The 13,515-nt window shown below is 44.3% G+C and overlaps 2 protein-coding genes across 2 annotated transcripts; one reads left to right on the top strand and one right to left on the bottom strand.

Moving 5' to 3' along the window:
- Positions 1-1,815: 1,815 nt before the first annotated feature.
- Positions 1,816-3,792, top strand: LOC146021201 (uncharacterized). The gene is made up of 2 exons (XM_083154997.1): positions 1,816-2,455; positions 2,829-3,792. The coding sequence occupies exons 1-2, from the start codon at positions 1,816-1,818 to the stop codon at positions 3,626-3,628; spliced, it is 1,440 nt and encodes a 479-aa protein (XP_083011123.1). The 3' UTR covers positions 3,629-3,792.
- A 46-nt stretch (positions 3,793-3,838) lies between these two features.
- LOC146021200 (uncharacterized) lies at positions 3,839-5,209 on the bottom strand. The gene is made up of 3 exons (XM_083154996.1): positions 4,689-5,209; positions 4,482-4,599; positions 3,839-4,290 (listed from the first exon to the last, which is right to left on the bottom strand). Exons 1-3 carry the CDS (start codon positions 5,207-5,209, stop codon positions 3,856-3,858), a joined length of 1,074 nt encoding a protein of 357 aa, XP_083011122.1. The 3' UTR covers positions 3,839-3,855.
- Positions 5,210-13,515: the final 8,306 nt, after the last annotated feature.

Here is a 13,515-nt window from a genome sequence, read left to right as displayed (position 1 = left end):
TGTGTGAGTGGCATAACTAGAAATTTTGCTCTCCCCTGCAAAAATGTTTCTGGCGCCACTCCGACTCTCTTTAATATATATATATATATATATGGATAATAGCCCGGCACTCTCCTTGTTAAAGGTCTCTGTGGTCCGGTGCTCTCTGTCCCTTTGGGGGGGAGGTATATACTGCAACGAATAGGCACTCTGGACACTTTCAACATTCAGTCAAATAGAAAATAAGACACAGCTCACACTAGCTGCAGTTGTCAACGTTTCGGGTTACTACCCATGTCTTGATAAAGGGTAGTAACCCGAAACGTTGACAACTGCAGCTAGTGTGAGCTGTGTCTTATTTTCTATTTGACTGAATGTTGAAAGTGTCCAGAGTGCCTATTCGTTGCAGCATATATATATATATATATATATATATATATATATATATATTTATATATTGCAACGGATTGGATAAAGGCTAAAGCGACTACAAATACCTGTACAGTAAGCGTGTCTTTTTTTAAATATGTAAAAAAAAAATTATTTAGGTACAAGAGTGTGCACAATAGCACTATTTATAAGAACAAACAGTAAGTTATATAGAAAAAACACAAATAACTAAAAAATGCGAATTCCTATAAAAATGGCCTACATTAGATATCGCTAAAAAAAGGGGATATAAAAAACGTTTTTAAAGATAGTATAAAATATGACTTATCTATTTAGGAGGAGTCAGCAGGCAGGTACTGCTATTTCAAACCCCTTTAAATCATTCTATTCTCATGAATATACAAACACACTTGTAATATATATCCCAACTGACAAATCATCCCTTCCCACGCAACAGAATTATAAGCTGGAAACAACCCAATGAACAGTTCACAGACTAAGAGGTGTAACTTATCTAATGTCTAATATATTTTTCTGCAATTCTCCGTAAGACACTGACCTCTCAAAAATAACAAAGCAAGCCAAATTAATTTGTGAAACCATGTCTCTGACAAGTCATTCAGAAGTGATCTCTTTATTGTTTTAGAATTGCCTTCCTTACAGTATAAATCACTCATTAAGATCAAGTACTCCCAAGGCCATTCATTAGTTTTAGCCTACTCTTATACTGTATACCCCATGTCGATTAGATGAAATGTCAGTCCAAGCAAGGAAACAAACCACTTTATAGATTTGTGCGTTCTTCCCATCTTAATTATCACATCATTATTGTGAACGTAGAGTTTTTACCTTTCAGCAAGGCCACTCTTGGCAAATAACAGCTTGTTATAGATTTTTGAAATGTCTGTTGTGTTTCTTGCGAACGCATTATCACAAACAGAAGTAAAAAACACTTTTGATAAAATGCTGATGTTACACTTGTGTCAGCTCATAAAGAGATATTCATGGTTACAAATAAGACAGGATGTTATGGTTATATTTCAGATGTCTGAACTCAAAGGAAGACTGCTAAATATGACAAGGATATCGTATTTACTCATTCCTATTAGCGTGATTGCGTAACCTGGTCAAGATTCTCTAATACCCCGTTCTCATTGCCTAAAAAACCCGGGTATTTGGCAGGGCGAGCGGTAATTTCCCGTGTCGTGTCTCAGTGTGAACGCGTCCTTTTGAAATTCCCGGGTGTTATGCCCTGGGAATTACACACGGGTTTTTTGCAGGGTTTTTCCTGGGTAAAACACGGGTGTACTTCAGTCTGAACAGCGCAGACACGGGTTTTTCAAACATGATGGAAAAAAAGAAGCTCATTGGCGGATGTGATCAGGTGACGTGACGTCCATTTCATGCTGCGTCTGACGTCCATATGCTGCGTCGAGGAGAGCAGACATGTCGCACTGGAGGGATGAGGAAGTGCTCGAGCTGCTAGCAGTGAGAGGTGAGGAGGAGATAAAAAAGCAAGTGCCCGGCACAGTGAAGGACTCCGTTGTTTACTACAACATCGCCAAAATCCTGTCTGCCCGTGGCATCGTCAAAACGCAGCAACAGGTAGTGAATAAACTCAAAGCCCTGCGGAAGCAGTATGCTAAGGTCCATGACCTAAACAGGAGGAAGAGTGGTGGTGCCCGTATGGACTGGCCATTTTATGACCAGTGTAATGTCATCTTTGGGAACTCTGCACTGGCTAATCCCATATCACTGTCCTCCTCCAGCAGTTTTGCTGGCAGTGCAGCAAGTGTCTGTGAAGAAAACGCAGTAGCAGCAGCAGCGTCACCCATTGACCTTGAGGCCACAGACAGTGAAATGGATTCCCGCTCTGTCCATGGTGAAGCCCAATGTGAAGTTCTGGATTCATCATTTAACTCCCACAATTCAGCTGTAGGCCCCACGGCATTCTCTTCACCTGTGCAGCATCCGCCATCACCTTTGCAGCGACCACCATCAACGCCTGCATCATCACTACCTGCTGACGGAAGTCCAGCCTTTGAAGCATTGCCACAGAGTGCACGTCCAAAGTTGCGGACCAACAGTAAGTTTATAACTTTTTACACACACCAGTATTACACAGTACTATATTTTTGTTTATTAAAGAAATATGTCGCAGCATGTAGCAAGAGTGCAGGAGGGAAAAGGCCTCAAGCATGCATGTGCCAACACTGCTTTTTTATTTAAGTATTTTTGAAATTTAACATCCACATGCATCTGTGCAGAGGGGGATCTGATTCAGGCCTGTCAGCAACATTGCTAACACGTCTGAATGAGAAGTTAAGGTTTTACTGATATCTAGCCTTCAGCACAGATGGTTTTCCAAGTGCATGGGCACCAACAATGTCTTTTGGGTAGAAGGAGAAGTAACATTATTATAGTCTTGTATAGTAATGTGTTGTTTGTTTTTCCCATAGTTTATAATGTGCCACTGAGAAGAAAGAGGTCCACTAAGATGGAACAAGCCACAAAAGCAATGACCACCGTAATGCTTGAACACCTGAAGGAAATGGATAATTCGATGCAAGTTCATGAAGATGCTCGTCTGCAGCGATTTATGGACAATGAGCGTGACCTACAGAACACGTTCATTACTGCCATTGTTGGTATGCATGAGCGTATCAATCGAGAGAACCGAGATACGCAGATGGAGTTCCTTAATAGTCTATTTAGGGCACAAGGCCATGCACTGCCCCAGCCACCACACAATAATTTTCAGTATGGTTATCCAATGTATAGCGCAGGCCAACCAAATTTTGTAGGCCCAACCCAGGGGAACATGGTGCCATACAGCACACCTCACCCACCACCAATGTCACACCTTTTCCCTGAGTATGCTGCTGGGACTCCTCAGCCTCAAGCAAATGACCTCCATTTCCCTGAGCGTACAGCAGGTCCACCTCAGCCTCCCCCAGTTCCACCGCACTCCTCAGAGTATGCGTCTGGGACACCACAGCCTCCAGCAAATCCTCGACATTTCCAAGAGCGTACAGCTGGTGCACCTCAGCCTCCACCAGTTCCTCCGCAGTGCCCCGAGTATGCTGCTGGGACACCTCAGCCTCCAGCAAATCATTGCCATTTCCCTGAGCGTACACCGGGTGCAACTCAGCCTCCCACAGTTCCACCACACTGCCTTGATTATGCGGCTGGTCCACATAGTCATGCGGAGAATCGAACGGCTCCAAGAAAGGAAAACCCCCGCTACCATGTGCTGTAGAGGTGTTTATTGACTTTTTGTTTATTTGTCTGCCCACCCGGCCTGTACAGAAGTTATGTAAGGCATTTGGGTATTGTCATTACAGTTTTATTATATTTTTCTATGTGCATTTTTGGTACACTTTATGCTATTTAACTAAAAAAATATATGTTGTACATATGAATAAAATATGTACAAACAAACAGAAATGTTTTTGAGGTTTATTGAAAATTAAAAACTATAGTACACTAGTGGGTTAAAGCAAATATGTTATTGGTAATGGTGTTGCGAATGTCTTCTGCACATGTGTTTGTCCCCTCATACATCTCAGAATCTGCAGAGTGATCTGATTCCTCAGGCTCCAGTACGGTCCATTCTGGTAGAAACTGTTCTTTCTTAAACTCACATATGTTGTGCAACACACAGCAGGCAGCAACTACATGAGGCATGAAGCTGGTATCAATGTCATTGCGCTTCATTAAACAACGCCAACGGCCTTTTAGACGGCCAAAGGCATTTTCTACCACCATTCGTGCAGAACTGAGGGTGTGGGTGAAATCAATTTGTTCCGGGGTAAGTTGATGGCGCTGGGTGAACCCCTTCATTAACCATCGTCGTAATGGGTATGCTGCATCCCCGATTATATGTACTGGGATCTCCACCCCATCGATGATCTTCGATTTCTGCAAAGTAAAATAAGAGTTACAATATGGAATTCTTGGAGTACAAGTATGCTATTCAGATTGCCACTTTTCTCTACCGGTGTAAAGAGAGACATTGAAAAACAACAATACATGTGGTACGTTGGTTATACATACATGCATACATAACACTAAAAATATCCCAACTGCAACATGCAAAAACATATCTTTACCTCTCTAGGGAACAACCAGCCATCCTGCTTCTCCTCAGCAATAAGGTATAGGTCCGAATTTGCTAGAACCCTTGCATCATGGGAACGGCCAGGCCAGCCAATGAAGACATCAGTGAAGCTGAAAATATAAAGTGTTAAGATTTCTGTTTAGTTACCCTAGCAATACGCAAAGTACAGTTTAATATTATCATAAAAAAATGTACTTACCAATATTTGTGGTCCACTACAGCCTGTAGAATTATGGAGTGCCAGCCTTTGCGATTAAAGTAATCCGCATGGTTTTCTGTGGGGGCAATAATAGGAATGTGTGTACCGTCTATAGCTCCAGCACACTGTGGATATCCACGATGCAGGAAACCAGCGATGATGTCGTCCAACCTTTGTCCTTGAGGTAAGGTGATGAAACGACGGTAAAGTCCTTCCAGCAAAGCCTGCGTCACCTCATGGACTATAGTGCATACAGTGGATCTCCCCACTCCAAACAAGCAGGCGACTGTGCGGTATTTTCCCGGTGTAGCATACCACCATAGCGCTATCGCTAGTCTCTTTCTAGGTGAGATGGGTATTCTGCAGTTTGTGGTCTGTCTGGAAAGTGCAGGGGTTAGAAGGTCCAGCACATACTGAAAGGTCCCACGTGACATGCGAAAATGCTCCATCCACTGGTCATCCTCATAACCCTCCACTGTAGACCAAAATACCTCGCCATGAGAGCAGTCTCTGGTCCACATTCGCCGGGTACTGGATGTGCTGAACCTCAATATGGAGGTAACGCTGGAGGTGATGAAAGCTCTTCTCCTTCGCACATAATGAAGGCGAGCACTGTCTCTCTCAGCAAGAAATTGCGCTCTCCTCCTCTTCAAAGTGCATTGTGCAAGGTAGCACAATGTAAGCAGCTGCAGCAAGCTCTCATTTGCTGCATGAAACAGCAAAATGGTGCAAAACAAAAGCATCTCATCAGCCATGATTCCAGCAATGCAGTGTGCTTGGAAAAAACAGGCCACTTTATATGACATCATCCTCAGCCAGCCAATAACAGCTGCTTTCTAAAACAGCCAATCACAGCTACTTTTTCAACAGCCAATCAAAGCTGCTTTTATATTCACACACTTGTTGGCAGGGCAGACCAGGGGAAGCAGTGTGAACGCGTCATACACGGGAATTTCCCGGGTTTAAGGTGCTGTATGAACGGGGTAGAAAAGTATCCATTCTCTGTGCCCCGCCAAAAACCCGGCAAGAAAAACCCGGGATTTTGCAGGGGCGGCAATGAGAACATGGTATAACTTTTCATGAAAGTCTGACTTGCTCAAACTAAAATAAATGTACTCATTAAAGCATCTGTAAAGCACTGTATTGTTGTGCCAAATGTGATAATAAACAGATTTGATTTAGTTTTGAACACACTACCATCAAGGACGAAGATTGAATTGATTAATACAAAATTTTTATTTGTCCCATTAAAACTTTTTATATCAGGAATAATTTGTGGACAGTGTATATACTGTACAACCGTTGGTACTTCCTCATGTTTGCGGCCACCGCTTACGCTACGGAACTTACGTTGTTTAAGGCGAGCCGCAGGGTTATTTGGTACTTGTGGAGTATCACGGCTCCCACGACCTGCATCGTATGCAGATCGTATGCTAAAAATCGCATCGCATGCGATCAAATCGCATGCGATGCGATGAGATCGCACCCGATTTTGCACTGAAATGCATCAGAATGCATTGAAATGTGTATTAAACTTGTGAAATGCCCCCAAATGCCATTTTCATAGTGCACCCCCCCCCACTATCAACGTCAACCCGAAGCGTGGCGAGCGCAGCGCGTCCGCGAGGGGCGGCGGTACGCGTCCTACGACCTTTTCATACCCCCACTATCCACGTCGGCGTGGAGCTGAGAATAGAATAGTGTGGCGAGCGCAGCGAGCCACCGAGCCCGAAGCGTGGCGAGCGCAGCGAGCCCCGCGAGGGGACGCGGATACCATCACAGCTATACGCGTCCCCTCGCAGGCTTCACAGGTATCCGCGTGCGCTCGCCACGCTTCGGGCTCGGTGGCTCGCTGCGCTCGCCACACTATTCTATTCTCAACTCCACGCCGACGTGGATAGTGGGGGTATGAAAAGGTCGTAGGACGCGTACCGCCGCCCCTCGCGGGCTCGCTGCGCTCGCTACGCTTCGGGTTGGCGTTGATAGTGGGGGTGGTGCACTATGAAAAATGGCATTTGGGGGCATTTCACTACTTTAATACACATTTCAATGCATTCTGATGCATTTCTGTGCAAAATCGGGTGCCATCGCAACGCATCGCATCGGATGCCATCGTATGGCATCCGATGCGATTGCATACGATTTTTGAGCTAAAATGCTCAAAAATCGGTAAAACATCGTATCGCATCGTATGCCATCGTATGCCACTACATATGGCATACGATGCCATGCGATGGCATACGATTTTTGAGCAAAAATGCTCAAAAATCGGTAAAACATCGCATCGCATCGTATGCCATCGTATGCCACTACATATGGCATACGATGGCATACGATGGGAGCCGTGATACTCCACAAGTACCGGTTATTTTTAGGGTCCACGCCACACTCCTGTGTCCACGCCACCATCTATTACCTTTAGTAAAGTTGAGCCCAAAGCATGCCTAGCGAAGCGAGCCTGCAAGGGGACAATCACAATTCACGTAGGGGTTAACGTAACTGGCATAAGCGGTGGCCGCAAAGATGAGGAAGAACAGTTTTTCTAACATTGGTTTTCAAGATGATCTGTGCCTAATTCAGAATAGGACGCAGGTTACTTCATGCGATTATAGAGTCTTGCGTAGTTTTCTGCAGTTCCCCCATCTGCTCCCTGATTGACAGGCAGCAGTGTTGAGGGGGTGGACAGAGGTCTGTGTGTTACCACAAAAACTTTCTGGCCTCACAGCCCCCCCCCCCCCCCCCTCCCCTTCATTGGTCAACTAAGTAAGCTGGAGCCTTCTGTACGGAACATCGTGATGTTCGTCACAGCACTGGAATTGCAGCTACATACAGGAGGCAACTCTTCTACTAGACATCTCCTGCATTTCCCTCCTTATAATCGGATGTAAATGCAAACTATTTGCAGCGGATAACTGTCACAATTTGAAACATGTGCTGCATTCATTCCTATTGACACATTCAACAGGTCCACAGATGGCCTGGAGACTGCAAACTGTTGGTAGCTCTCTAGGACCAGGGTTGGCTACCTCTGTTTTAGCTCTTTAGCTATGAAGTCTGAAACACAATTTTAACACAATAACCTGAGATGAGTGATATAAATAGTAAGTACACTGAGGCAATAGGGAGACATCCTTGTCAGAAAGGAACAGTGTACTTCAGAAGCATAGAGCTCTGTTATGATACAGGAATATATATATCAAAGACTATATAAAATGTAATGCTAGGAATTTATATATTAAAGTAACTATCGAGCTGCAGCGCTGCTTAACCTGAGAGAAGAAAGGGACTTACGGAGTTTTTGAAGAGCTATTGAGTCAAAAGGTGAAACATTTAAAAATCTGTTCAGTTGTTATAAAGCATAGAAACACAGTTTTATGGTAGAACAGCACCTGTAGTCAATGAGGGAAGGGTCATGTATTTCTTCGTATTTTCTATAAAAGTTGTATTAACTATATGTGTACTAACATTCTTGAGTTCTAGAACTGCTGGGAAATCATTCTATGATTCTCTCACTAAAATGTTATTATGTTATAACCAGTAATTAATTAATATGGGTTTGATTCAGAGAAGCAGAGCATATGCCGGACCCGTATTGCTCATGTGCAATATAGGTCTGCAATGTCACATCACTTCATCAGACTGCCATTTTGGGGTGGGGAGGGGACCTCCATTTTCAAAAACAGAGGCACATTGCCACTATTGTTCAGGAGGAACTGGGTCAGAATCTCTGTCCGAAGATGGAGATTTCCTGGCCTCTTTGTAGCAGATGCCACACCCCCCAGGGACCCGGCCAGGGCTGACCAGCCAGGGTGTCATGTAAAAAGTTTCCCCCGGCTGTTGCATAACACTGCTGGTTTTTGGAGCCAGGTGCTGGCTATAAAAATACAGGGGAACCCTATTGATTTTGTCTGCCATATTTTTTATAACCAGGACAGTTCAAAAGCCCAGTGCTGGTTCCTTGAATACAGGGGAACCCATTACATTTTTCCCCGGTATTCGAGAAATCAAGACAGGCTAAAAAAGGCTATGCCTGTGTGTGTGTGTGTGTGTGTGTGTGTGTGGGGGGGGGGGGGGGGGGGGGGTTTGGGGTGTGTGTGAAGACCGTACGCTGTTTTTCTTTATTATTTCTATTTTTACACAGAGAAGCCTGCACGGATCTGACTGATGCTTCCTGCTCGTCTGTATTTGGGAAACTGTGCCTGACGATCTGCAGCCGCTGTGTGACCCAGGAGTCACTTGGCAGCTGCATGTATCCACGAGATTACTGGAACAGGCAGGCTCCTCTCCAGCATTTCTATTGAGCTAGAACCCAGAGTTTTTGTGGGCGCACCCATGAAATGCCAGGGGTCCACCCGACATGTCCCCTGCCTGTCAGTCACCCAGCCTACGGCCACCAATGGGAAACCTATACACCAGGGGTGTCCAAACTTTTTGCAAAGAGGGCCAGATATGGTGACGTGAAAATGTATGTCACTCACTGTATGTCCCCCAGCGTGCCCCCACTCACTGTATGTCCCCCCAGCATGCCCCTTCACTGTATATTCCCCGCCTGACTCCCCTACTCTGTATTTACCCCAGCCTGCCCCCATTCACTTTATGTCCCCCACTTTGCCCCCATTCATTGTAAGCCCTCCACTCTGCCCCTATTCACTGTATGTCCCCACTCTGCACAATTCACTGTATGCCCCCCACTCTGCTCCCATTCACTGTATTTCTCCCAGCCTACTCCCATTCACTGTATGTCTCCCAGCGTCCCCCCTTTCACTGTATGTCCCCCAGCATGTCCCCATTCACTGTATGTCCCCCAGCATGCCCTTCCTTCACTGTATGTCCCCCAGCGTGCCCCTCCTTCACTGTATATCCCCCAGCATGCCCCTCCTTCGCTGTATGTCCCCCAGCCTGTCCCCATTCACTGTATGTCCCCCACTCTGCCCCTTTCACTGTATATTCCCATAAACTGCCCCTCCTTTGCTGTATGTACCTATACACTGTATGCCCACCACTCTGCCCCATTCATTATGTCCACTCGCCGGGGTCCCACCTCTAGAGTCCTGTGTTGTGCGTCCCACGTCAGCCTCCAGCCGCCCGCTTCTGGCTGGAGGCTGAGGGCCGCTTGAAGTGAAATTACGGGCTGCAATTGGCCCCCGGGCCAGACTTTGGACATGCCTGCTTTACACAGTCCGTACGATAGGAGACCCCGTGCACAGTGTACAGTCAGGGAAGCTGATAGTGTCTGGTAGTGGTTAGAAGGCCACTCAGTGACACGGTAACTGATGGTGTCTGGTGCTAGTAACAGTAACAGCAAGACAGAGTGGTAGTGAGGAATACTAGATAAAAAGGTAGATGTATTGTAGCTTCAATCAGGATACAGGTCGAGTATCCCGTATCCGAATATCCGTTATCCGAATTATTCCGAAAACCATACATTCCAGAAAGTGAAGAAAATTATTTATTTTTTGCTAAAAACTCACTGGGGACATATGTAACAGCACTACTAAGGGCATGATATGTAACTGTCACTATATATGTGCAAGAAAATGATTGCTTGGCATTCAAATTAAGTATCTGAGATAGTACACAAATTTTGTTTCATGTTTTGAAACCTTGTTTTTTTAACAAATAAAATATATTTGTGTGTATTTTATGTGGTAATAAAATATATATGTGTGTATTTTATGTGTTTATACAGCATAAATGTAAGATACTTCAAAAAACATCATTGAAATATTAAAATATTCCGAAATACGGAATAATCCGTTATCCAAAATTCTCCTGGTCCCGAGCATTTTGGATAAGGGATACTCAACCTGTATAATGCAGGTACCAGGAAACAAGCTCATACAGCAACGTTGCTCGAGGCAATTACTGATTGCTTGAGCAGGGTATTTAAACCCCTTGGATGTCAGGATGGTGGTGATTACAAATCCCAGGAATGGACTCTGTATGGAATTACAGCATAAAAGGAGAGCTGGCATGACTTTAAGCAATAAGCACACAGAGAGTTAACACTTGGTCTGAAGTCTGACTGGGATTCCACAGGTGCACAATTAGAGAGCAGAAGTGAACAGTCTCTCACTGAATGAACATATGCAGATGCAGTCTGTATGGAGCAAGGCAGAGGGAACTTTGAGACAGACCACAGCAACAGAGGAACATGCTGAAGTAGGTTATAGAGTACACATGAGCCAGTCAATAAGCAGAAATAACCAGGACCAGGTCTCGTATCAGGAATTTTGGGGCCCGGATTTCCAGTACGGGCCCTCCCCTCCTCACTTGACTTACCGTAACCCAGCTCCTGCTCACCCATCTCCTCTTCCACTGAGCTGCAGCCCAAAGGTCCTGGAGTGTAAGCTTCTTCAACTCAGGATGCCGGCGGCCAATTAAAAACACTTTTTCTCATGGAAAGTAACCATCTAGACTTATTACAGTAATTACAATCAGCATTTTATACATATTCTATGATGCAGTATGCTTAATGGGGGAGTAACAAGTGAGCCTGTGCCTCATTTATAGATGTTATTTGCTTCTTTACTCCACCCATGATTGCCGTATGCTAATATGCTCCTCTTTAAGACTTTTACCCCCTGCTCTCGTGGATGTACACAGATGAGTTATGATGGGGTCCAAATTGACTACTTGGCATATGGCGCATGTATTAGTTATTGAGCCAGGCGCTCCTGCAACACTTTATTATGTTCTGGCACAGCAGTTATGCCACCATAGGGCATCCATGGCTCTTGGAATGGCCCTGAATATGTGACATAAAGGCAATCATTCAAGTATCTGTTTTCCCATTGGTAGTTTCACACTGAGTAGCGGCTGCTGATACAGTAGTGAGCCTCTGAGCTATGATGTTACAGCCAAGTGTTACATTCTTCCTCTTTCCCCTTCACAAAAGTTACAAAGATCTGGGTGGGGGTGGTCGGGGGAATGTAAGGGCGCTAATTCATCACTTTATTGGGTGATGGGAAGGAAGAGATAGATCATGCTTACTGTGGAACTGGCAAAGCCTTATGCTTCCAACAACTGAACTTAGGACCGTATTCTGGTCTGTTCGCTAGCATGCAAATTTGCATGCAAACGTGATGCTTTTGCGCATTTCTGCAAATCGTTGGTGGCCAGGCCACCATTCGCAAGGCGGGGTTTGGTAAATTCGCAGCCTTGTGAATCAACTAGAATAACCCCCTTCATTTGATGTACAGTATTAAGTCAACCTATAATGGGAGAAAAAAAATAAATCCCTGACAAAATAAATACAAAATTTCTCAGATTTAATGCGATTATTAAAATGATAATATACTGTATGAAATCCCTTTGAAGCCTCCATGCTAAACTTTCTTTTTCTGTTGGCATCCAGGGCGGGATTGGCCAGGAGACAAGGGATTATTATATTATTAAAAGCTCAACACTGCATTATCAAATACTGTTGTACTTTTATATCAGCTCCTCCGTGTGCAAGTCACAATGAAAACCTGCTCCGGAGAAGTCCCTTTTTAATGATTTGTAGCTGTTAGGTGCTCCATGTCTGGAATTAGGTTTTTCCACCCCCTTGTATATGGGTGGTATAAATATCTGGACCTTAACACTGTGAGGTTATGCCTTGAGAAAGATACTGCATAGTATCGAAACCGGCTAGAAGGCAGAGGAGGATTCCGGGGGACTCACACCACATACCAGCATCCAAGGATGCCTGTTATGGTTACATCTTTTCATGCTCATTTTGTCTGCATATACATGTGGGCAAATATTTATGGTGAGACTGAGTCCGCTGTTCCTATACTCTGCTGTGTTTTACTCATTTTAATATTAAAAAACATACTGCACCATAATGTTTTACTCATCCTTTTGAGCGTTTCCGTTTTATGGTTAAAGAGGAGGATCCTATTGGTGACATTCTAAGTCCCTTAAACAAGCGCTGTTTGTCTACTCATCTGGTAGACAAATACCATTGGTAAGAGTCAAACATCGTTACATTTATTTTCACTGTTTAAAATTGTATGATACAGTGTTGCACTAATGTGTATTTATTTTTCTTTCTGGGGCTATCTCTCCGGAACTACACAGAAAAGAATAACATCCAGCGCCCTGGGTACTATCCAATATCTTTGTGGTATTTAAAATATAAAAAGTGGCACAACAGAAAGTTATAATCACCACTAATACCCAGTATAAAGCATTCACTCTGTGGCCTGCGCAATGGCAGCAGTATCCATGCTGACCTTATTGGTTAGATTTGCAGTATTTAACCCACAGAGACACAGGGAGCCATTATCAATACTATAATCGACTGCATCGCCATTAACCCTGAATTTAGCATAATTCAAAAGCCCTGACTGCTTTAGCGGTGTCTATGTAGCGCCAGGCAGCAGAAATTGCCAAAATATGCTCTAACAATTCTTGCCTTCTTTTTCATTTAACATATTGTTCATATAACCCAGCAGATTTATAATCAATGAATATAAAAGTGCTATTTTCTGGTGATCTAAACCTGACCACGTATTCTGCAACATCTCAGAATGGCATGTGTTCAAATTGCTACTAGCCACTTCGTCAAGGCGGGAGGTGGTACACTGCTCTCTACTTCGAGTCTTCAGGCCGCAGCATACAGCTATGAGTTAGTATCGCTGTGGTGCTACTAGCCGCTTTATTGCGGCGGGCAGTGGTACACTGCACCGCCGTTCCCACAGGAACTGTTGTGGACAGACTCCACAGAATGTGGACATATCCTAGATATCTAGATTTAATATGGCTCATTTTAAATGCTGTCACATGCCGAAAAACCAGTTGTTGAGAAAAACAACAATCCCCCATATCATCCAAATTAGAG

The sequence above is a fragment of the Crinia signifera genome, chromosome 7 (genome assembly GCF_055691185.1).
Source record: "Crinia signifera chromosome 7, ASM5569118v1, whole genome shotgun sequence".
NCBI classification, from domain to species: domain Eukaryota; kingdom Metazoa; phylum Chordata; class Amphibia; order Anura; family Myobatrachidae; genus Crinia; species Crinia signifera.
Note: the sequence above shows the minus strand (reverse complement) of the source record. Positions and strands in the feature narration are given on the sequence as shown.